Source organism: Parus major, chromosome 19 (assembly GCF_001522545.3).
Source record: "Parus major isolate Abel chromosome 19, Parus_major1.1, whole genome shotgun sequence".
Lineage (NCBI taxonomy): Eukaryota > Metazoa > Chordata > Aves > Passeriformes > Paridae > Parus > Parus major.
Genome location: NC_031787.1, coordinates 6,760,502 through 6,785,942, shown reverse-complemented (window position 1 = coordinate 6,785,942; position 25,441 = coordinate 6,760,502). Strand labels below are relative to the sequence as shown.

At 44.0% G+C, this 25,441-nt stretch overlaps 1 protein-coding gene across 5 annotated transcripts in view; it reads right to left on the bottom strand.

The window, feature by feature from the left end:
- Positions 1-25,441, bottom strand: part of VPS53 (VPS53 subunit of GARP complex) — a 61,990-nt gene that overhangs the window by 23,724 nt on the left and 12,825 nt on the right. For 4 of the 5 annotated variants that reach the window (XR_004499836.1, XM_015646850.2, XM_015646852.3 and 1 more), the window contains exons 5-14: positions 19,929-20,015; positions 19,576-19,691; positions 18,342-18,461; positions 12,961-13,039; positions 11,934-12,077; positions 10,497-10,639; positions 9,785-9,926; positions 8,309-8,410; positions 5,051-5,145; positions 275-517 (exon numbers count right to left, since the gene is read on the bottom strand). Coding sequence is in view for 4 of the 5 variants with exons in the window: in XM_015646850.2 (XP_015502336.1) it covers positions 275-517; positions 5,051-5,145; positions 8,309-8,410; positions 9,785-9,926; positions 10,497-10,639; positions 11,934-12,077; positions 12,961-13,039; positions 18,342-18,461; positions 19,576-19,691; positions 19,929-20,015 (1,271 nt within the window). In the remaining variant the exon portion in view is untranslated. The remainder of the gene's footprint in view (positions 1-274; positions 518-5,050; positions 5,146-8,308; positions 8,411-9,784; positions 9,927-10,496; positions 10,640-11,933; positions 12,078-12,960; positions 13,040-18,341; positions 18,462-19,575; positions 19,692-19,928; positions 20,016-25,441) is intronic. The other variant, XM_015646851.2, reaches the window with a different exon arrangement.

Genomic DNA, 25,441 nt, shown 5'->3' with positions numbered 1-25,441 from the left:
TGGCTGCAAATCAAAGCCAAATATGAAGTTATTCTCCAGAGGCCCTTAAAAGAAAAACAATGTGTGACTGCCCATTTGCTCTCCTGCTTTTTTCTCCGTGCAAGAAACTGAACTTTGGAGAAAACCATGAAGTAAATGGAATGATCCTGCTGCTACCTGGGGTGTTTGACAGGGAAATGAGTGTTCACAAGGATGTATTTATTAATTATCTTTACAAATCATCTGCTCCTCACTGCAGTGGAATGTCTACAGCACTGGGGGAAGCCAAACTCACTTGGGCAGGTTTCCAGAGAGAATTTTCCAGGCGTATTCCCGCAGGTACTTCTGGAAGATGGTTGTCAGGGCTATCATGGGCTCACCAGTGCTGAGCTGGGAGCACTGCACCATGCACTTCTTGTAGTACACAAAGAGGTCAGCACAGCTGGGCAGGACAGCTCCTCCTTCATCCACGTTGGGCTTGGGGGGACCCTGAGCCTTGAAGTCAGCCACAAACCTGTCAATCAGCTCGCCCAGGTTCCTGATGTGGGGAACAAAAAGATATTTGAGTCTGTTAAGGGAGGAATTGGAGTGGAGAGAGGGAATAATGCTTCCAGTGAGATGCCCTGTCTTGTGACAGCAGCAGGTTCAGGTGTAGCAGCTGGGGATTCCCAGCCCTTTCTTATCTCCGTGCTCCCAGCACAAAGCTCACACAATTCCACAGCCCGAGCCTTTTGTGCTCGGGAGTTTTAGTGGCAGCTTCAAATCTCTTCTCCAGCCACACATAAAAGCTCCCAGGTTTGCCAGGACTTGGTTCAGCACATTTGATGCAAGTGCATTAAGCCTGTGCTCAAGTTTCATTCCTGGCACCAGGAAAAGGAACAGTCAGGCTTCCCATCCCAGCGGCCTCCGGAGAAGACCTCGGGGAATATGGATTTTGAAGGGATGTGCTCAAAATGGTGTGTGCCATTTGCCATTTCTTGGTCCCATTTGGATACCACCTGCTTTTGCACAACTTCACACATCCTTTAAAGAAGTTTTATTTAGCCTGAGCACAAAGTGCACTTCCTCCTTAAGGCTCTTTTTAAAAGCTCCAAAAGCCCTCTTATTGTCTCCAGTGATTCATTACAGCCCGGTCCTTACTCAAATATTTCGCTCTTTAGGCAACAATAAACTTCATCATTTCACCAGGACAAAAAGGCTTTTGAGCATGGCAGAGGGCCAGAGCCATCAGCACAGGACCAGAGAATCTTCTGATCTCGGGGAGTTCCTCTGGCCCTACTCCCCCACATCCCTGTCAGAGACCAAGCCCAGCTCAGCTCTGTGGAACAACCTTTGCCAGATGAACTGAATTCCTGCAATAAAACCTACTCCCCCACACACACAGCTTTCCTCAAGGAAGCTGGGCTTCTGGGAAATGGATAGGCCTTTCAGATGAGAGAGGTACTCTGCTGACCAGGAGGAGTTCCTGTACTTTATATTCCTATTCTGAATATGATCTTCTCGTCCCACAGCACAACCTTCACCCCTTGGAGGGTGCAAGGGCTGGGCTGTGCCATGACCCAGGGCTCCTAAGGAGAGAGACAAATCCTCAGAATAGCTGAGACTCTGCAGCATATTCTCACCTCTGCCAGTGAAAGGGGAAAAACCTGCCAGCAATGCCAACTTCCCCCCAGTTTCCACCTCTTTTTGCTTTTCCTCTCGTGAGAGAAAAAACCCCCTCTGATTCCACCTTACCAGAGAACCCACAAGTCCCTTCCCTCATACACCCAGAGGCTGCTGCCTCAGAATGGATGAGTTCCTACCATGGCTGATGGGCTGGGCCAAACTTACCTCCAGAAATGTGTTTGGAATATCAGGACTGTCAGTCATGGAGCAGCACTGGCTGTCTTTAGCCAGGCTGTTGCAAAGACAAGCAGCCCCTTTTTCCATGCCTATTGCCTGAGCACTGCACACAGCTCTGATTCCACGCTCACAGCTCCTCAGCTGTGTTACAGGCACTGTAAAAACATCAGGCTGCTCCACTGATGTGATAAATCTCCACACTGGCAGCAGCAATTGAAGGCTGAAGTGAAGCATTGATTGTGTTGGGCCACAGAGAAGCAGAATTTGCCTCCCTCTGTAGCTGTAGCAGAGCCAAACAGATGGCTGCTGCAGGAGGGCTCACATGTGCTGCAGGCTGCAGATTCCTGCAGCTTCTCAAGGAAAGAGGACGTGGCTCACTCCTTGTCAAATTCAACAGCTGCACCTCCACCTCTGCATCTGTGCTGGGCTCCAGCTGGGCAACAAAGTGGAGCTTTCTTAGCAGTCACCAGTCACTTGATTGTTTTTGCCTTCTCTCAGTCTCAAGACGTGGTCAGGAATGTCAATGGCTTGTGTTTCTTTATGCTTAGCCCACATGTTCTCCTCTTCTCTGAGGCACAGTGAAATGGATCTGCATTTTCCTGGTCCCACAAGGTCTTGTCAACTGGGATGCAGGAGAAAATGCAGCTGTTGAGAAGAGCTGGGAGAGCAGCGCTGGGGCTTCACACTTGTTCTGATCCCAGCCTGGATAAACTGCCCATCAAACCAGGCTATGGGACTGCTCCTATTTCAGAATGGCACTGGTGCAAGCAAAACATCAGGATATTGTGCACTAATAAAAGAACTAATGCATCATTAATGCACACCTTGGTTGATGGCAAACTTTCACATGAGTCTCAGCTGGCCCAAGGCACAAAGGCCACAAATGTTTGTGTGGTACAATGGGAGCACAGAGAGTCTGGCAGAAAAAGCTGCTGGGAGATGAAACATGAAGAAGGCAGGAGAGCTACAGAAAATGAATGTTTTCTCCACAGACTCTGCAGAAAAAGCTCCAAGAAAATTCTCTGGTAGTGCAGATGTGGTATTTCCTAACAGTAGCACATTTATTGGGAGTGAGAACTCGCCGAATCTAACCAAGAGAAAAAATGAAATGAAATCACATAAAGGGAATTCTATTCTGGTTCTTTTCATTCCTGCATTCCTCATCCTTTTTTTTTTTTTTTCTTCTTTCACTCAACCCATTTGGGGCTCTTCACCTCTGGCAGTCACGAGAGGAACCAGGAACTCCTGAGCAGCACGGGAGAAGAACAGAGTGCTCAGGAAGCTGGGTCTGCCCAGTGATGTGAACAGAGCTGGGCACTGAGACACCTGGAGCACTGCAGAGCAGTTTCCACACACTGGGAATTTTGGAAGCCCCTCTGCTGCTGCTGAGGCTGCAAACACAAAGTGCCAGTTTTCCGAGCACTCTTGACTCAGACGTGCCTTTGAGCGGATTTAAGGAGGGCTCTGCATACTCTCAGCCCTGCAGACCTGACAGAGCTCTTCCTCCTCTCCAGCAGAACAGCTCAGCTCACATCTGTGTGCTCCTGCTGTTCCAGCTGACCACAAAGGAGAGCTAAAGACTCACATCCCAAAGGGACAGGAATTAAATCAGCTTTGCTGGTCAGAAATCTGATATTTACTCTGCAGCTCAGGGTGGAGAGCAGCATCTTTAAACTCCTTCTTTCAGGTGTGTCCTCTTAAACTGCTACAGATCTTGGCACCAAATTTCTTTAAACAGGTACGGAAACAATTTTTTGGCAGAAAATGTCCAGGCTCTTTTCAGCCACAGATTTAAGGCAATGATGAACAGAAGTGTCACACTGCTCTCACTAGTCAGAGCTCAAACACACAATTAGTGATCTAAGCAACATCTCATTTTCAGACATTGGCAACAGATTCCTCAAAAGTTCAATCAAAGGAAGAAGAAGAGAGAAAATCGTGAAGGAAAGCAATTTTTGGCAGTCAGGAGCAGCATGGGGAATACTGTGGCAATTTTCCTTTGAACTCCCTGCAGCCTGTGGCTATAAAGCTAATATAAAACATCTCATGATTGTAAAGGAAAAGGAGAAAAAAAAAAAAAAAGGCAACTGAAGGGGCTAGGAGCACAGTGGGGTAGAATTACCAAAATGGGGATTAAAATGGCCCCCAGTGAGAAGGGAAGAAATACTCAAACAAGTCTGGGCTCAGTTGGCTGAGGGCAGGGGGGAAATATCAGTTTCCCTTTGTTATACTGCAGAGCAGAACCTAAACCCAGCAGGACACAGCACTGTGCAAGGTTTCAGCTATTTAATGATGACTTTTTTTTAAGCATAAAGAGTTGATGGGACATGGAAAAGCTTTTTCAAGATGCTTATCATGGAGTTTGGATAAAATCAGGACACTACAAGCCTCGAGTTACACATTCTCTCATGTGTAAAGCCTTGGAAGATAGAAGAGCACACACAGATGAGATACACAAAGTAGGCAACTCCTCCTTTCCAGCCACTAATCTGTGCTAAAAGACTAAATTGAACCTTTTTCAACTATTTCCTCTCCCAGGTGGCACTGCAGTTGTTACTGAGGTGTTATTTAAACCCTGGTGTGAATCAAGGTGCACAAGAAAATGTGATGAGAGCCCTGAAAACTTCTCAGAGCTCGAAGCTGAAAGCTCCTTTCATTGGAGTTGTTTTGCTGCAAGTCAAAGAGGAAGATGAAGAAGGGTGCCAGGGACTAAAGCCCCTGACAAAGTCCCCAACCTGTGAGCAATGATAAAATGATATCTTACAGCCAACTCATCTACAGCAGCTTTCATCTAAGGATCAAAAATAACTTATTTCTACAGAGCAAATCTTGCAACTCCTCTGCCACGAAGCCACACGTGTATTTTACACAAAACCCAACCCTATTATTTGTGAAAGACACGAGATGAAAGACAAATGTCTGCAGTGGGAATTGCAGAGGCAACAGAAGTCATTTCAGGAACTCCAAGCCCCTTCCACAGACAGGCAGTGGGCACCACTCCTGCAGCCCTTTGCAATTACACACAAAACCAACCTCCACAGCCCTCTGAACACTCATTTTGTCCAAGCAAAGGCCCCACTCAAAGTCTCTTGAACCACAAACACTGCTCCTCTTGAAATCAGGCAGCAGAGCTTCAATAAATTAATTTTCTGCAGCTTGAGTACAGAATCCAGTACAACCCAACACATCCAAAAGCAAATAAACCCTGAAACTGAGGCTGGTTACTCACTTGTCCTGGGACTCGATATACACATAAAGGTGAGGCTCAAAGCACTTGGAAACAATGCCATGGAAAGGATTGTCAGGGACCTTTGGCTTCTTTGGCTGCAAGAAAACATTTAGATTGCCCTGTAAGACCTTGAAGGAACAGCAATGCAACAGCACAGAAGGATATAAATCTTTAGAGATACTTTAACACAGAAATTTGCTGTCAAATAATCAAAGCACATAAATGTCATTATATCCAAGTCTTCCCTCTTTCTTAGAGAGCTGTTAGCAATCCAAGGAATTATCTTTCCACTTGTAAAATATTCTTAGCCTTAAAGAGAAGGCTGCTCCATGCTAACAGATTTCAGCTGAAGAATCTTAATGCAGCTCGCAAATAAAATCTCCCTGAATCCTTCAGGCAGTAACAAGGCTCCACTAGTCCCCTCTGAAATCAAATGTAGCAGTTATTTGGATGCAAGATTGAAGAATCCTTACATTTTAGAATATCAAGGGCAATAACTCAAAGTTCCAGGCTTCATCTGAATGAATTTTATTTAGATAAACAGCATGTAATTACTGGACGAGCCAGAATTATACAGGCCTGCTTTCACTGTGAAATACGTTTCTGGGGATGCAAAGATTTCTATTTTTAAATCACATTTAGAGCATTAAGCACATGTGCCATTTGGGAGCCATCCTGTTTACCCTCATTTGAGTTTAGTGCTGCACTCTAACCACAGCCAAGCACAGCTCACCAAAGCCACTGGGACTACTCACACATTTAAATTTGTGCATCTTTAAGTACCAGGCTGGGCACAGCCTTTAAACTCTTTTTTTGCCCTACAGCTAGATTGTTATTATTCTTTTTCACTAATAGATAATTTCTCTTGCTGTTTCCCAGCAAACCAGCAACTTTTCCTTGGCTGCAAAGAGGGCTGCAGTGACTCTGGAATGGAATTCTTGCTTCTCTCTCCACAAAAAGCCAAGATCAGCTCCCAGCCAATGAAGATACAAATTTTTCCAGCTGATTTTTTTTTTTTTTAAAGTGCAAGAAAAGCCAAACAAAAGAAGCAAAATAAGAGAGCCCAAAGGACTTTCTCTACTAAATGACAGAGGAGGTGGCACTAAGAATTTGGCAGAACTATCAGAGTGTGATGAGGCAAACATTTCTCAACAATAATCCAGCTCCAAATGATGAACCCCAACTTATGGCTGCAAACCTAAAGTGAGGAAATGATTTTATGAAGGCCAGACCACCTCTATCAGCCTTGAATGAAGAATTTAAGAGCCTTGGGACAGAACCATTACCAGGCATCCTCCACCCAAATCCCTCTGCCAGTGCCCATTCGTGCTGGATTCACACACTCACTGGAGCTGGGAGTTAAAAAATGCCTGGGAATCACAGAAACCTCCCAGCTGCCAAATCCCTGGCATGACAGTGCCAGCACAAGGCTGCAGATTCACCATGTTTACCACTCATCAGGCTGGAAGAGCCAACTCCTGAAGCAGGCTGTGTGTCTCTGCATCACGCTGCTCCCAGCGTGTCTGGTGGAAGGAATACTAAATCTTTTAACAGTAGCAGTGAAGCTGTATTTCTGAATGTGCAACCCTGTCCAAAAGCTGCAGATGTTTAAGCTATTTCCTCCTTGAGTTTGATGGAAATAATAAAAGGTTACTGTTGTCACAGTAAGGAGGTCTGCAGCTGGCCCAGTTTCCTTTCATTACTATCCAAAGTAAACAGATTAAATCGAACTGCTAGGATTACCAAAAAGAGATGCCTTTTTAGCATGGATTTCCCCCCCAAAATTCTTGTGCTCCCTCTTAGATTCCCAAGAGTCTTGAATTTTCAGGACTGGTGTCTTGGAAGGGCTCTTTTACTGAAAACCCTTCATCTTCAACTCTTTGTGTCCCTTCAGTTCCTCACGCAGTGACAGCAGAAGATGAGACTTGCAGCACTTCCAGCCTCTCAGCACCAAGCAGCAGCTGCTGGCACTGTGACACTGAAATGCTGGAGCCCACTTGGCACACAGGAGGCTGCAGGGCAGCAGAGCCCAGCACTGTGACACTGACACAGGGCATTCCTACAAGGAACTGCTGCATTCTGCTCTTCAATAAACCCAGCCCTAATTGGTGCATTTATCTCTTCACCTGCCTCCCAACACCACTGACTTCTCCAAAGATGTCCTCTCATCTCAACACTGCCAAATCAAAGCCAACCTTCCAGTTATTAGGTATTGGATAGGAAGCTCTTCCCAAAAAATGCATCAGAGACGTCACCCCAAGTTCCCAAACTCTGTCTCCCTGATCAAGTCCACACAATACCAACTGTCCAAGCTGTGTTTGAAGGAAAAGAGGAAAAACTTGCTTCAATCATCCTGTTTCAAGGCTTTGGCTGAAAGCTGGATGAAGGCAGAGGGGCTGCCCTGCTCATGTGAAAATCTGGAGGGGATGTAGTGGACCAGACTGTGCTGGAGGAGAGCTCCCACCTCCTCAGGGGAAAGGGTTTGAGTAGGTCCTGAGGCTCTGGTCACCCATCAAGATACACCTGTACACAGTCCATTTAAAAGGCTGTATATCCCTTAAATAAGAGGAGAGCACCAGCCTCAGGTAACTCACAACTGAACATTGAGAAAACATTCATCTGGTGTATAAAAAATACAGGCTTTGATATTGGTGCCAATTAAAACAATTGCATTTACCATTCACCCTTTAATGTTTGCAGAGGGCTTTGGAAGCCCTGTGCTTGTACAAGCAGTTAGGTGTTCCCTGCTTTGCAGAGGTAATGGATGAAAAGCACTGCAAAGATAAAAAAATCCCAGAAGTGATTTATCTGGAGTGAAAATCTAAAGCTGACACTTGAAAGTTCAATGAGTTGCCTGGTGACTCCAGACAATTTGCTTGGCTGACAGGGCAAAATATGAATTGCAACTGTTTGTAGAGGAGCTTCTTTGGGGATCTAAAAACCCAAATAGCTGTTTCATCTCACTTTGACAGAAATCCTGTAGTCACATTTGGGCTGCACAGGCTGGAACAGAATCCAGCTCGCTCTCACGTGGCAGGATTGTCTCCGCACTATTAACTGGAATAAAGATTGCTTTGGTTTCAGTGAAGTGAGCCAGAGCAAAGCATGGTCATACTGGGAGCCTGAATGCTGCACAAAGGATTAAAACTGCACTAAATTAATTGCTGTGAAAACAAACTTTTCAAATCAATGGGATGGGAAAAGCTGAGGCCCCACTGGAGATTCAGAGGCTGATGACTGAGAACTTCAAAGACTTACTTTGTCCATATCACTTTTCTCCATCACAATCTCATCTGCCTCTGCCCCAGTTTCATCCTCCAGAAAGGGGTTGGTGGAGGGAGGTGGCACTTCTGGCTTCTTCTGTAGGAAAAGGGGAAGCTCTTTAGAGAACAGCCAGTTTTGTGCCCTCTGGCACATAGCTGCATCCACACTTTGCATTCCTGAGCCCTTCAAACACTGCAATTTGCCTTTTCCCAGCAGAGGTGATCACATCCTGGGTCCCTCTCCATCCCTCCATCCTCAGCCCCTGCTCTGTTTGCACCCACACTGCCTCAATCCTCCTTGACAGGGCTGTTTTTTCCACTGTGACCTTCCCACTCTCCCAAACCCCACTCCAAAGTGTGCAGTCTCCACTGGGATAACCTGCAACAGCAGCTCCAAAATTCTGCCCTGCAATAAACCCCAAATTGCTGCTCTCACTGTTTGTCCCTTCCTCTGCACTCACCAGCCAGATATTTATAACAGTGGCCTTCATTTTGGGTATGAAACAGGGCAAATGTCACAGCCTCTAGGCATGTCAGAAAGGGGGAAACAGCATTTTCTGCCATTTCAAACCACACCCTCCCCTTCTGGTTTTCTTACTTTTAACAACCCAGTGAAGCCAACTTAATTAAAGTTGAAAATTTTCTATGATATTTGTCAGAATAAATAAAGCCATATTCTTGAGAGATCTAAATTCAGCCAGAGAGAAAACCTTACAGGACTTCCTCTTTTAATTAGCAGCACCCACAGCAAATGACAAGTGGGTCCAGCAGGCTTTCCTTGGAGGCTGAATTATCACATCCAAGAGGCTTCAAGACACCAGCTGGACAGAGAAGCCAATGTCAAAGAGGCTGCTGAGCCACACATGCTCTGTGGTCCCAGGACACTTGGCTGACAGAGCTCTGGGCTGAGATTCCAGGCAGGAAAAGCTCAGAGATGGCTCCAGATATATTCCCTGAGTTTTTTCTCTTGGTTCTGCCCTTATAATCTACCAAAAGAGACAAAGCAGAAGCTATCAGTGTCCCTGCAATCCCAACAGACAATGTGGGATTGAAAGTTGGTACCATGTGGTGAATGTGTGGTGTCCAGAAATGAGGAGAAGAGGGGACTTTCAGCTATAAAGTGTCAGGGACATGTAGAGAACAAACATTACAAGGCAGTTACAACACCATAATCACTCTGTGGCTCTCCATGTGGCTTCAAACAGCACAGAGCCCCAGGAGAACCAGAAAAGCACACAAGCAGTGTATTTTTATTCCTGTGAGCCCTGTGTCATCTCCTCTACAGTCTACACAACTAAAAATCACTTTTCCAACTACAGGCCACTGAGCAGAGTCACATTAAACACTCTGAACAAGGGGAGGCTGCAGGTGACACCTTTTGTAGTCTCCACTACCTGAGCTATGTGTGAGGGGGTTTCCTTCTGCTGAGAAAGCTGCTGAGTAAAGGACAGCTCTTCAGAAGTGCCCTTACCACTGTGCCATCAGCAAGAGTGCAGCCAGAGAAGCGCTTGGCCAGGAGCCCTTCGAAGTTGGTTGTTCTCTGAATTGCAAACAAAAGCAATTTCACCTCAATCTCCTTCGCCCTTGTGTGCATGATCTTGGAGAGCTCTGTCCTGCAAGAGATACACAGAAAAAATAAATGTGGTTTTCTATAATGATCTGAAACCTAATACTGGAACTCAGTTCATTCCCCAGAGAGACTTTCATCACAAAATTCAGGCTAATTCCTAAGAGGCTCTCTAACATAAAAGGGCTTTGCAGATCCCATTTCAAACACAACCACAGTTGTTCCAAGCTCTGTGGGTAACAGGACCCCATGTGCTAGCAGCCAGCTGGGAAAGCCCTCAGGATCCAGCCTTGGGAAGCACAGTGACTCCCACTGGGGTCCCAGAACAAAGGCAATGGTGCTACTGGGACTCCACTTGGCCCTTGGGCTGGCAAAGAGCCTGGTCTGAGGCGTTCACACCACGCTCAGCTCACGCTATTCCGCTTGGCCTGAAATATCACTGATTTTTACCTGCTATGCTGAAAATTGATTTTCACATCACTTCAATTTCTCATCGCTTTAGCGACGCTTCTCAGGCTTTTCATCACAAACAACTCCACAGAGATATGTGCAGCCTGCCTGCAGCCACTGACCCTTGCAGGAAGCTGGGAGGCAGCAGGAGCTGCGTGGGGCTCACCTGGTGACGTGGCAGAAGCCCACGGCGATGCGCTCCGTCATGCACCACTCCGCGGGGAACATGCGCCCGTACTTCTCCTCGTAATCCACCAGCTGCCTCTTGATCCAAGCGTAGCGCCGGTCGATCTTATCCAGCCACGCCACCTGAACCCCGTGGACAGACACTTCTTACCACCAACAGCACCTGCAGCAGCAGCAGCTGCAAATATTCACAACTCTGCTGCTGCTGCAGCCCTGCAAGGAGCTCGGGCGATCGATCAGAGCTGATTTGACATTGATTAACATCCTCTGAATGCTCCAAGGGGAGGCTTGGATTGGATATTAGGAAAAATTTCTTCTCTCAAAAGGGCTATCAAGCACTGGAACAGGCTGCCCAGGGAATTGGCTGAGTCAGCAGCCCATGAGGGATTTTAAAGATGTGTGGATGTGGCACGTAGGGACAGGGTTTAGCGGTGAACTTGGACACGGTTGGAATCAAAGATCTTAAAGGTCTTTTCCAACCTCAATGATTCTGGGATTCCAAGTGCTTAAACACATGCCAGACTGAAAATCCTATCTTGTGTGAATTAAGAGAGCAAGTTCTGTTGAAAATGAGGATAACAGTACTCCTAAATCATGCAGAGATTATTGAAAATTCAATCCAATAATATTTCATTTGATCCCACCCTCTTTGTTTCACAGAGAGGTTAAAGTGGGATGAGAGTGCAGGAATTCATGGATTCTTACATTCAGCTCACATTTAAACTCCAACAAAAATTCTCACAACCTGAGCAGGAAGGGATTTCTCCCCTAGTTTTAGTGTTCTCTGGTCAAAAACCAAGAAGATTAATCAAAAAATCCTTGATGGAAAAATGCTATTTCAACTTAGGCAGTTTAGCTTTTCTCTATGTCAAACATTTGAAATTCACAAAATACATTTTGATCTAAAGGTAATTTTGGTTAGTGTGTTTTGGTTTTTTTTTTTCCAAATTCAAGGTGGTTATGGTAAACTTTTAAAAAGCTGTTAGTATCAGGACAGGAAGTTAAAAAATTAGCTACAAAGAGAATTAACTTCCTAGAAATCCCTTAGCTTTCAAAGCAGTTTTAGGTGTTTATTGATTGTCTAGGGGGTGGTGGTGTTGAGTTTGTAACTTCAGAGCTTCATTTTCCAGCCCTTTGCAGGGCAGGAAATAAATCTAACATAAATAAATTTATTTTCTCCATGAGGAGAGAAAACATTTCTAGTGATGATCTGAGAAACTGAGGTCTAAGGTGGGAGTATCCTGGCAGAGATAACACCAACTCCCAGCTCATCAGCCACTCCAGATCACATCCACAATCATTTTCCAAGCCCTTGGGATAAAACTTTTCACCACAGGAACCTGTGGAAGCGTGAATTTTGGGAATGCCAGCAGAGCAAAATGTGAAATCTAAATGTAGAGTGCTAAGCTTCCCTTACATCTTGATTTTCCTGGAAAAGGACCAGATACTCAGAGAGGTGTTGTTTAATAAATTTCCTGATGATTTCCTGTTTGATCCTGGGATCCAGGACGTTGGCTACCAGGCAGGCATCACGCAGGACATTGCTGGGCCCACCAGTCCTCTGTCAAAATAAACAGGAAGAAAATGATTTCAGATTAAATAAGTGGGATGGTTGATTGTAAATGCATCCAGGTTACCTTGGGTTTATCCTTTCCTATTATTCTCTTTTCTGCTGCTACTCTTTATTTATTGCTGCATCTTTCTTCTGTTGCACACAAACTGAGCTGCTTCCATTTCACTGACTGAACTTTCATGAAGTTGTCCCATGGTAAAGGTGGAAAACTTAGGAACTTATTTTTTTTTAAAAAAAGGCTGTTTTGGTGCTGCTTCACATGGACACAGATTTGCCCTTCACCAACCCTTCCAAAGAGCCTCCTTATTTCTGTACTTGTCAGCTGTATGAAGAAACCAGCAGAGCTGGTACTTTGGAAGATAAAAGTGGTGTTTTCTTGGAAGTAAATTCAAATTCACACCTACTCCCCTTACTGTCAGCAAATGTTGGGATGCACAATGCTGGGGAAGCACAGTGGGTGCCTTAGACCCAGCCCAGATTTGTATCTGTGCTGAGAAAACCAGAGACCAACTTGGTGGCACCATGTGGACAGCCAGCCTGTGCTTGGCTTCCTCTGAACAAAACACCAATTTTTGTGACAAACAAATAACCAGGGACTGGGAGAGAGCCCAAGGAAAGCCCACTGGGGTCCCACAGATGAATTATTGAGGCATTCCCTGGCTGCAGTAGCTGTGTGCAGTGTGACAGGGGAAGGGTGGCACTTCCCCCTGACAGGAACAGTGAGAAATCACCTTTCGCTTTCTAAACAAACTCCTGAAACAGGCAGAGACAAATCTAGAGGAAAAAATGAGATTAAATCCAGCAACAATCATACTGAAGCATTTTCAGTGCCACTTTTCAATGGGAGGAAGAGGGAAAGTGAGAACTTTACCTTTGTACCTTGAGAAGGAAAGGCTTCCTCGAAGTCAGCCAGGATCTGCTGGCCCAGCTCGTTCTGTGCTGCCTTCACCCTGAGGGGGACACAGGAAGGGCTCTGGTGGTGGCTCAACAGCCCTGAAACACCACCAAGCTGCATGAAGGTTTGTAAGGGATTAAAAGGATGCTGAAGAGAAATCATCCACATTAAGAAGGTCTGTGTGTCAAAACTGGGAGGGTGTTTGCTCCTTGAATGACAGCTGTGCACAGCACTGACCCCTCAGCTGCAGCAGAACGTGTCCTGGATTCTCCTGCCCTGCTGCCATTTAATATTTCAATAAGGGCCAGGTAATCAGCTGAGAAATCAGCTGTTTGAAAATCCTTTAATGCCAGTGTGATCTACTTTTAAATTCATTTATGTTGACCACATTTTAACAGAAATACATTTCTAATATGTAAAAAGCTTCACAATGTTTCAGTCTTCACCAAGAACCTTTCACAGTTCCAGGTGTACTGATCTGCTTTTAAATGAATACTGCTGGCAGCAGTTTTTTATTCTATAAATTCCCTGTGTCTTAGAGAAGCACAAAAGAGCAAAAGTATGAAATGGGAATAGAATAAACCACAACCTTGCTCTTTATTTGGCTGAGAGAATAAAGCTTCCAATTTCCAGAAATAAAAGTCAATACAGCTTAATTGATACTTCTAGGGAAATGGAAATGCCTACACACACTAGAAAGTGCCAAAGCAAACAGTGAGGCACTTATACCCCTCTGCAGCCCTTGAATTCTTCCATCAGTTTTTATTATACTGGAAATGCTTTCAGGTCTAAACTGATCACTCAAACAGAGGATTTTTCCACTGAGATTGATACTTTAGCAAGCCTGGCGACATTTACTGTTGTGAAAATGTTTGCTCAGACTGTGGGGAGAAGACTTGGGAATTTTTTTTGTGCTTGTTTAAGACTCCTCAGCCTTATCAAGGAATGATCTGCTTCTTTAATCTTCCCATTTGAGTTCCATTAGTAGCAAAAACCTACGAGATGATCTGACAATGCTGGATTTCTTTCATGGTGCCAAATGCAGAAAATTTTAGTCCTCTAAAAGTGGCTGAAATATAACTTTATATCTGTGATTTAACTGGATGTATGACCTGCCTTCCCCAGGATTTATTTATGGGGATTTTGTTGGAAAAGCTTCCTGCCTGCAATGTCAGAAATAATTCTCACTTAAGCTCTCTGCTTCACAGGAATGTTCAGAAACTCCTCTGCTCTTCCAGGTAAAGACACCCAGTTAACAACTTCATAACTGGGAAACAAAAGGAGTTCAGTAATATGTTGAAATAGGAGTGGGAAATTTAATCAGTAAGGAGGAAGCCACAGCTACAGGTTTACTCCTGCTTAAATTCCACAAGAAAACACTTGTAGTTCATGTGAGAAAGCATCACAGAACCAATCCCTTTAAATCTCCAGGAAAAAAAGTGGGAAAATAATAACAATAATAAAAAAAAAGACACTGAAACATATTGGAAATTTTTATCTTTTAAATAATCAAGAAACAAGAAGTGTACAGAATTAGGAATCACAGAAATTAGTGAGTTTGTGTGAACAACTGGCAGCTTTTAGCAGTGATACTTCTTTCTTTATGAGTGGCTGTGGAGACCTTTCTATTTGACAACAGCTGCAGTGCAGCACAGTGGAGGCACTGAAAAGAGCAGCAGCCAGATTCCTAAAGACTCAACAAATTTAAAAGAACCTCTGTCAAGCAGTTAAAAAGCCCTGTCCACAAGCTTTGTTGTTTTAGGCTCTGATTCAGGAAAGTACTTAAGGATAGTCTTAATGGGGGATTCTCAAATCCTTAAATTAAGAAACTTGCAGGAATGTCTTGCTCAAGCAGGATGTTAAAAATATGTATTTTTTAAAAATAGGTATAAAAATCTCTCAAAAGCAGGCAGGGAGAACAAGTTTGAATCTTTTTTTTTTCTCCTTTCATATTTTCTAGGAGAGGGACAGGGCAGAGCCATTCAGGTAGCCAAAAATTTGGGTGTGTGTGAACAAGGACAGGGAGCCCCAGTGCCCTCCCAGTAAATATCACCTTTAATATAACCACACACAGACACACTCAATCATTTTCACAATTATGAACACACACCCAGAAGCAAGAAAGGTTTTCTGTCACCCCTTTAGAGCACAACTGCCTTAGGCAGAGAACACAGGGGGGCACTTGTGTAGCCACTGGAGGTTTCTGCCCCCATGGAAAGCTGTCATCTTTTCAATAATTCAGAATATTCTCCATGAAGCCTCGACATTCAGCACTGAATGACCTTCACTGCTTGTGCCTGAGGGTGTGTGGAACCACTCCACCAAGTGAATCAGCTCAGCAAGCCCAGATAAGAGATTCAGGCTCTTTCAGAGCCTCAGGTGGGTTTGATAAGGGTCTCTTTCCTTGGGTAGGTTCCCCCAGAAATGTGCTGGGATATCCCAGCAGTCATCCCACACAGCAGGGAATTGCCTTTCCTGGGCTTGCCAAACCCTCTGGTTATCCAACTGTTAATAATTTCTGTTTCTCTGACTTCTGTTTTATTATTAGTGGCTTTTGTTCTCCGTTTCCCCTGCCTTTAAAAAATAACAACAAGAAAACCCACTGCTATGTTTCAAATGACATTCAATTACTAGAAACCATAATTCCTTTAGCCAAAGCTACCAGAAATCTTAAACCACGCCTGGCAGCTTGCTGAGATAAAAAGAGGCTGAGCCAGCCTGTTTTCCTGTGGCAAACTTATAATTATATCTTTCTCCTAAATATTTTCCAGGCATTTTTCCACTATCTGCTAAGCCTGCAAGACCACTTTTCTGGGTGGGTTTGGGACCATTAATTGCACCTCCCTCCACAGACAGAAAACAGCAGAGGATTGAGAGATAAGAAAATATTCCTGTTTACTACAACAACTACCAAAGCACTGCATTAGAAATTGTTTTAGGAACACTCTTAGGAAAATATTTACATTTGGATACGAACTGTGACATTTTTACATCAATACTCAACAGGATCAGCACAAGAAACCAACTAATTAAAAGTTCAGTCCAGGTTTCCAATGAATTCTTACAGTGGGATTTTTGCTTGGTTATTTTCAAAGGGACAGAACAGGTGGAAAACAACATTAAAAATACATCATTACTTCTCACAGTATCCAGGAGCAGCAACCTAAATTGAATACCCCATGACAAAAAGCACATCCAACACCACCAAGCAGGCACTTCTCCTTCCCATGGTTTCCCATTCATACTTGGCTTCATTCCATTCACACCATGAAAAAAAGAGGCTTTTTATTTCACAAAGCAACAGAATCTGCTCGTTTAGCAGTGTATATAATGGGCTTATTGTATATAACAGACATTGGTTACTGTCACAGGTCTGGGCCAACATCTACTAAAGCATTTCTTGCCTTCCCAAACATCCTAGAGGCTTCACTTGTACCATTAAAACAAATCCATGAGATACCAAACCCCAGCAATTTCACAGTCTAAATATATCCCTGCAAGAAGCCAGGCAAACTTCCTCTGATATTTCGTGAATCACAAAAGGATTTCCAAGCAAAGGAGAGAGAAAAGTCAACTCCAAACCAGGCCCTAACACACAGCCATGGAGTCAAACCCCAAAAGCAGAATTATGGTGCCATGGACCTCCCTGCAGGAATTTTCTGCCTGGATGTGGAGCTGTGAAGAGCTCCCAGCAGCACCCAGAGCAGCTCCTTTCGCCCCACAAGCAGCCTCCTCTATCACTACCAGATGGTGCAGCTCTCCCTGTATAAACACTGGGAGGAAAACCCTGCTGAGGCAATTCTAAAAATAGGAGGAACAGACTTTCTTCAGCTTTTCAGATCCTTATCTTGAAGGGAGAATAAAACAAAAGAAGTTTTCCTCCATGTTCTTGCCAGTCTCACTGGTGTGACTCAAAACCACCGGGCGTTTTAGCAGGAGCCTGAATTGGATTTTGTAACAATCAGCATTTGATTGTTATATATATAATACTTTAAATACAAAAGTATTAAATAATCATCCACCAGAGAAAGGGAAAACCAGCCAGAATTCTAGACCAAGGCTTAAATTATATTTGGCCTTAAAATGGTCAATAAGAGCAGGTTTCTGCCCAAAGGGCATTACCCCCTCTGGAAGAAAATGAAGCAAGCAATCTTTCTGAGCACAAGTTTGGAACAGACAACAGCCTCAACTCTGAAAAGCACTGACATATGTTTACATTTCCTTGATGTTCATGTTAATTTAAGCAAATGCTTATGGTCAAATACTTCGTTAAACAAGGCCCCATCCCTTCTCTAGATTTAGAGTGGATTTTTCTTCTGCTCTGTTTCATGGATTCCATCTGTGTTTTCTGGAAGAGGTATCTATACCATAAAAAAGCCTAACAGATTTACATGAAAACATTACAAACAAATCACTCAAACTCTGTTTCCATCACTAAACAACACAGGGAGCCAGCTGCTGGCTTAGCAAAGGGAGTCACCAAAAAAAATTAATGACTGCCTGGAAGACCCTTTTGAGCACCTCTGTGATGAGCAAAGTCACCTCAGACAGGGACAGCAATGTCCCTGAGAACAGGGAAGGTCTTGTTCCCTCAGCTCCCAGCTGTCACATCCCAAATGAAGCCAAGACTGGGGAGAAATGGTGGCTTAGTGAGCACTGAGCCTTCACCTGCTGCTGCTGAGGTAGGGGTGGGGACTTGCACCAAAACTCACCAAATTAAAGTGTAACTCCACTTCAGAAAATCAAAACTGTACAAGCCCAGCAGAAGAAGATTGGCAATAAGCCTCAAATCTCAGCAGAATTGGGCAAGAGGAGCAGGTTTTGGCAGAAGAAGCTTAAGGTGCTCAGAATAACCAAGTTTGGCAAAGGCACAAGGAGAAATCCTGTCTGAGCCCTGGGGCACCGAGAGCAGCTCAGCAGCAGCTCAGTTCATGGTGAGGCACAAAGGGGCCCAGACATCACCATGAGCATGAACAGATTTGTGCTTCATGCCAGGCAGCTGAGCTCCATCACTGAGCTGAACAGAGCAGGAGAAAGCATCACCTCAGGGCTCACCACAAACACCTGCACATCAACACCACACAGAACAATCTGCACTTGCACAGCTTCCTGCAGGTGAGAAAATGAAAAGCCTGGCAGTAAAAAGCACAGAGCAAGTTACAACCACACTAATTACTGCCATTGAACAGAATGTGCTGCTCCACATTGGAGCAAACTCTGTCCAGTATTAACCTGCCTGTTTCAGCTGTAAAAAAGCTCCAAGGATCATGTCCAGGCTTCACATCCTCAAGATTAAATCTGCCTAAGACATTTCCTACCCTTCCTCCCCAGCAGAGAAAGGTGTTTGAACCTTTTACCTTTCAGAGAGCTGTCGAATCTGAGGGATCCCCATGTATTTGTTGAAGTGCTCCAACACATTCACAACACCTTGGAGAAGGTTGGCAACTTCCCCATATTGTCTCCTCCTGGTCATAGCCCTGCAGGGGAAATTAAAGATTTACAAAGGCAGAATGAAAAATCCCTGGTGGTAATTCCACAGGTTACTTCATCCCCACTGGGTCACGCTGGTCCCTACTGACATTTATTTTTCTAAAATACACAGCTCTTCATTAACATTCCAAGGCAGCATTAAAATTTCACTTAAGCGATGCTAAAATAAACCAATCTGGCACACATCTAACAATGCCTCAAAAAAACATAAATGTCAAAAGCAACACTTGGCAAGGAACATGTAAACTACTGAATGCATCCGCTTCCCAGTATGGGTCCGGAGGCAGTAAATGTTATTTCACTGTAATGACCTGAGTGAAGCCATTCATCATCACACACAAAGTGTGAGTTAAAGCTTCTCTAGAGGAGAATGATGCTGAAAAGCCATTAGCCTTGACTTCTCTGTTAATAACTTTCACAGGGAACTGACAGTGAAAAAAAGAAAATTGAGTTTATTTTTATATCATCCTTTAGGATCATTCCAGTGGAGACAGCAGGCTAAGTAAAATTTTCTTCTCAGCATTTCACGACCCAGAACTCGTGCAGGATTTGCTACAAACCAAGAACAGGCTGTGCAACTTCACAGATACTACATGTAAGAAGGCTGTGTTTTCCTAGATTATGTGTTCCTCAAGCATATTGAAAAACCCACAATGGATTATTAGAAATGTATAACCCCCAATTCACACACAGCACAAGCTGCAAGGTTTCCTTAAACTCATGCTAGAATGAAAACTAGAGCAGACTTTTACCAAAACTCATTGCAGTTTTAGATATAAGATTGACAAAAATCCTCCCAGATTCCCAGGAGCACATCCCTAACGAGGATTCCTACCAGGCTGTCCTACTCTTTAATGAAGCCAGACTCATTCCTTGTCACCAAGGATCAACAGAGCAATTCAAGCAATCAATGCTGCAAACTTTTAAACACAACACAGCCTGAGGGTCACTCAGAGCAACACTAAAGGATATACCAGCAGAAATCCAGACTCTGAAGCAAAATTCCCTCCAAAAAACTAGTGACAGACCCATAGAGAGCACTGCACAAACTTCACAAGTCAGCAGTGGTGCCAAAGCATCACCAGGAATTCCCACACTTACTCCAGAGAATCCACCCCTCCTGCCAGCATGTGGAGGTGGTTGAGGGTGGTGATGGAGGTGGTCAGGTGACGCTTGGCATGGTCCAGCTGCTTGATATCCCGGGTGATTTCCTTCACCTAGTGGATGAAAAAGGATTCTGGTTAAATATCAAGCCCCAGCAATGAAATTTTCAGGAGATAAGAAGCCAGTCTCTCCTCTTTAGGACTGCAGCTCAGCAGCCCTGGGAATGCTGCTGGTTCAATACAGGCTCAGTAGGAAATTATCAACCAGACAGGACCAAGGACAAAGATGTTAGTGACAGGAAAAGTCAGTGTCCCCTCCATTTCAAAGGCCAGAAAGAAAGTGCTGCTCACCATTTGTTCAGATTTTTCAGCCTTGTCTTTAATATCCTTAATTTTACCAAAGAGCTGTTGAATGGCTTTCTGGGCTTCTTCCAGGGCCTGGAAAAGAAACGAGGTCAGAGTGGAAAGAAAATCTGCATTCAGTTTTCACCTTTTTAAGGAATACACAGTTGCCCTTAACACTCCCTGAGGCTGGGGCAGTGGAGGGGAGCAGCTTTCTTACAAAAAAAATGCCAGCAGCACAACAAAAGTCAATGTACCATGCTAGAATATTGAACCTGAGTGGGCCAGGGTTTCAGTATCCACTTTACAATAACACTTTGGCAAAATTTCATCAAGATATTTTACGAAAGCAGCTCTTTAAGGTTACTGGAATAGACTTTGACATACTAAGTGTGGAAAAATAGGTAGAACTTACTCCTGATCGACACATCTTTAGAGCAGAAAAATAAAACCTCCACAAGACCTCTATGCTCATCATTAATTATAAATAAAAAATGCACATATAGAACACTGGGTGCTTGCCCAAAGCCCTTGCTGAATTAGCAGCACGATGCTGATTCCTTTGGAATGGGCAGCTCAGCCTCCCACACACCTGCAGGAGGAATGGCTCTTTCCAAGCACAGGTAAAGGGGTCCAGCCCAGGAAATGGCTCTCACATGGATTTTAGTGCTATTTTCTTGGGGCACCTGGTCCCTTTTATACAACCATGGCACAGCCTGACCTCACACAAGCAGTGTGAACCACACGTGGATTCAGTGAGCGAAGCCACATGTCCAAAATCACATGTCCAAAATCTGCCTTCTCAAGTAATTCAACACGTTTTGCCTTCCCAGCCTGATAACATTTCCAGCTCCACTTTGTTCCCCACTGTTAAGTGGGCTTCTATCCCTCTGTTTTTATATCCAGTCCCATGACCAAGGTTACAGCACAAGCTACAAGTTCCTGCAGCAAATAAATTTAACACATCTTCATTTGGAAATGGATGAGGAAACTATCTGCCAGGAGATTTTGCTGGAATATAGCTGGGTTATAATAAAAGTATAAAAGCTGGAGACGGTTTATAATTAATTTTCCAGAGGGGGGGAAAATAAAAGTCTCCTCTGAAAAACCTTCTGAATCATGTGAAAGTTAACACTTTATGGATTGGTGTCACAGAGCTGCCAGATGTTGACTGAGGGGTATGAACACACAAAAATGTGCTGCAGGGTGGATGTACCAGGGCAGAACAGCCCCAGCAGCTTCTCCCTGGGCCACCTTTGAGAATTAAATTTTCTCCTTCATTTAAAGGCTTGTGGATTAAATGCAAAGCAAAGAATGCTCTTTTCAACATATTTAGCTCTGTCTCTGTACTCAGGCCTGCAGCACATTATTCAAGTGGGTTATTAAGGAAGCAGCAACTGTCCTGCATGGTCTGAGCTTCATAAAGGTCTGTATAAAATTAAAGAATCAGCCTGAAATTCTTTACAGATGCCAATTGCTGTTTCCCTGTGGTTCAGCACTAAGGGCTAATGCTAATTTTTCTGCAGGATCCCAGGAATTCAGAGCTTCTTCAAAAGAACCTATTTCTCTAATGGAGGTATTTAGTAATTGTGATAAAAACCAGCAGAGAGCCTTTACAGGAAAGTGGATGAAGAACATGTTCCTGCTGCTCAGAGGAAAGCAGCACACTCAGGGTGGGCAAAATCCCCACCTAAAAACTGCCCCTGGAACACTGAGCAGAGAAAAATGAGATTCTGTCCCTGAGCACTTAAAACTGCCAAAAATAAGGCAAACTGGTGTCATCACCTAATCCTGACACATTCACCTCCTTAAAAACTCTGGAAAAACACAAATAAGACAACGTGTGCTCTGGCCCATCTGATGAATTAAAGAACTGTGGTCTCCTGCTGCTGTGAGAAATGTGGCTGGGACAGGGGGAGAGACCAAACAGCAGCTGCTGTTCTGCTCCAGTCCTGCATCACATCCCTCACAGAAGGGGAAACATTTCCATAACTGTTAAAAAAAATTAAAAAAAAACAAACAAGCAAACAAAAAACCCACACAGGGAACTCAACAGCAAACTTGAGTAAATCAGATTTGCTCATAAACACTTGCTTCATTCCTTAAAACTTTATTTCAAATATTTGCTTAGCCTTTAAGACATAAATCTTTATCTATTCTTCTAAAAAAAGAGCTGCATATTCCTTACATGAGTCAGAACACACTAATTCATTACATAATATATATATATATATATTTATAGAATGAATATATCATTTGTATAATTTACATTTTGAGGTTAATTTCTTTAAACATTTGCTGAAAGTAACACTATGTGAAAATCTATTTTTTTAAAGTCAGGAGGGCCCTGTCAGACAGATCCGGTGAGAAGTTCAGAACTGAATAAAAAATGTTATTTCATGCACTTGTACAATTAAATAACGTCTGAAAGTAAAATACTGTGTGTACAGGAAACAAATAAAAGAAAATGAACCAATAATGAAAGAAACCCATCACCTTCCCAGTCACTATAAAGGCAGAGTAAAGCAAATAGAAAAACACCAATTTCAAACACAAGAAAACACCTCATATTTAATAAACAGTGTTATTAGGGGATAAGAAACCAATATCTAGGGCATGAATGTAGGTCTAATTGCTCAAGGTGTAATACAGAAGTTTGTTAATGTAACTAATGACTGTTCTTTCAGCTGTAAAAAGAGAGGGGAAAACACAGCCACGTTGAAGCCTGTGTTGGAAAAAATGCATTTCCCTTCACTGCTACAACAGTGAATCATCAATTTGAAAAGCAATTTCTTACTGCTTTTGCTACTATTTTATTAATAGGCTTCCCCTGGACAGAAATTCTAAGGAAAAACAGTATCAAGAGGATAGGAATGGCTTTTATTCCAGTCTGTCTGGTTCCCATGATGGATGGCAGGCAGTGATCTCCCAGCTGTGGCCCGGCACTGGGTTCACCTTGCGTTACTAATTTATTGGTTTCCTCATCAGTGCAACTGGGAAACATGTAAATGTACACACCCCAAACAGCAAGCAGGAGTGAAGTTACTGCATTTCCTGTCCTCCACCAGCAGTTCATTCCAGGGGCAGAGGACCACGAATAAATAAAGAGACTGGAGACATAATCTGTCTCCAGTTATACGAAACAAGGATGTTGAAACTAAGGTTGCAACGTGCTGGAAAAACACCATATGACTCTAATCAACAACTGAGCCTGCAAGCTACAATTAACCCATCAGCATTATTTATTCAACTTTATGCAACCTCTGAGTCCCAGCTCCAGCTGAGAAATACGCTGTGGAGAGGAGGCAGAGGCAGCGGTCAGCGGTGTCCGAGGATTTTTCCGTAAGGTTTGACCCCGGGCTTCCCAAGAGCTCTGACAAGTGTAAATTTAGCAAAGAGGGCAGGAGAAGCCACGGGGGAAGAGGATCCAGACACAGAGTGCTCAGTACAAGGCTTCAGCCATGGATCACATTCCTCCTCAGTGGTGTAGTGTGTCCCACTTGTCCTGGATGCGGGAGGGAAGGAGGGGATGTGGAGGGCTCCAGGGACACTGGCCCAGCAGAACCAAGTTCCCAAAACAGTTCATGGATAGGAACACACAAGGGGGACCCCCAGTTTAAGGCCACCATGTGTTTTCCAGCCATCCCTGCTCTTCACCCAGTGGGAACTCTTGTGTTCACAGCCCAGAGGAAACACAGGAGGCTGAGACACCCCAGGCAGGAGGTGGAAAACTCAAGTCCAGCTCACAGCCTGGCCTCAGGTAAGCTGGGCAGCCAGTGAGCAGCTCTGCTCTTTGCCAAATTCCCCAAAGATGGAGGGAAAAACACAGCCCATGAATCAGCCACAGCTCTGCAAACTCCTTCACCTTGAGATGCCACAGGAAAAGCCTCCAAAGGAACTGGTGTGAAACAATAGGGAGCAGGGGTAAATCATGAATCACTGAGGGACTGCCTAAAAAATAGCTTTCCTTGGCATCATCCCAACAACTCCTAAGGTCAGGCCATACATCATTCCTTGTGCCACCTTTTCACATGAGATCTTCCAAGCAGCAGCAGGAGGGAAGAAAATAACCCAAGCGAGAGGTGGGACCAGAGTATGACTTGTTTGTTAAATTTGGAAGTGATGCATTCTTTAAAAGGTTATGTTCCAGTGACTTACAGTACCAGGCTGACATTCATACACACAAAAACAGTGTTAGCAACAATTATTCCAGCCAAAATAAACCAGCCCAGTGAATTAGAGTCAGTCTCTCCAAATCCCTGCAGTGCTGCAGATGGACACAGCCTCCTCCTCCTCCCCTCCCAGCCCAGGTACAGAGCTGTCACATCACCCCATCAACCAGCAGCTCATTAGTGGGTGTGTTAATTTGCATCCTATCAAGAATCTTGTGCAAGAAAGTATTTCAATACCAGGAAATATGCAAATAGGAATTAAGAGCCCTGTGTGTTACTAGAAAATGTCATTGAAGTGGGAGAAAAAGAAAATTTTCAGATGAAGTTTCCTTGCTTGGGGACTAACTGAACTAACACTGGTTTTTTTTTTCCTCCCACAGTAATGGTTAAAATACCTCCACGGTTTCTATTTGCTTGCTGGTGTTGTGCTAGAAACACATTATTTTTATTTGATTCTAGCCAATATACAGTTCAATTGACTGTTGTTATTCACATCAGAAAGCTGCCCTCTACCAAGTGTTTTACAGACACTTGACATCTGCCAAATTCACAGCATCCAAATGTATTTTTAATGTTACAAATAGGGCTGTGGTCATGATGCTGAGAATTTAATGCTCCTGGCCTGGTCCCTGCTCTTCAATACCGAGTGTTAATGCTTCTTTCATTTGCTGCCACACTTACAGCCCAGATCAATGAACATCTAGACCACGACTAAAAATAAGTTCCCATCCCCAATTCTCTGAGGGGCCTCAGCTGTGGAGATTTCAAAGAAACCTTCTCACACTGGAAGCAGCCTCACATTTTCTGCAGCTGAAACCTCATACAGACAAGTCCCTCCAGATCAGGGAAGGGTGGAAATTTACTTTGATTCTCAGACTGGTTTCATTTTAGAGAAAACCCTTAAGTTTTACAGCCAGGGCTAAAGCACTGAAGCTGAAGGTTTGTCTCAGCACAGGACAGTGCCAGCTGATTTCCCTGAGCAGACAGACCTGAAGGGCTCATCACCCTGGGGTTTGATTTTAGCAGATTTCCACCCTGGGAGTTCAGCAAATAGTACATAACTACTACAATTGGCACTGAAGAAGAGAGTTTTGTGTCATCAGCTCCAATCCCAACCACTCAGGACATTTTATATCAGCAGATTACATCCAACACTGCACAAAGCTTAAAACTGCTGTTCACTGCCCCTTCACTTAACCCAAAATCATGCTTAGAAATCAAACCCCACGTTCTCAACAGCTGCACAAACACTGACAGACACATGGGGTGAAGTGAGAGGTGATTTCCAGGTAGTTCTGGCCAAAACCTTGCAGCTTAACTCCTGAACTGCACCCCTGGGCTGGTCCAGCA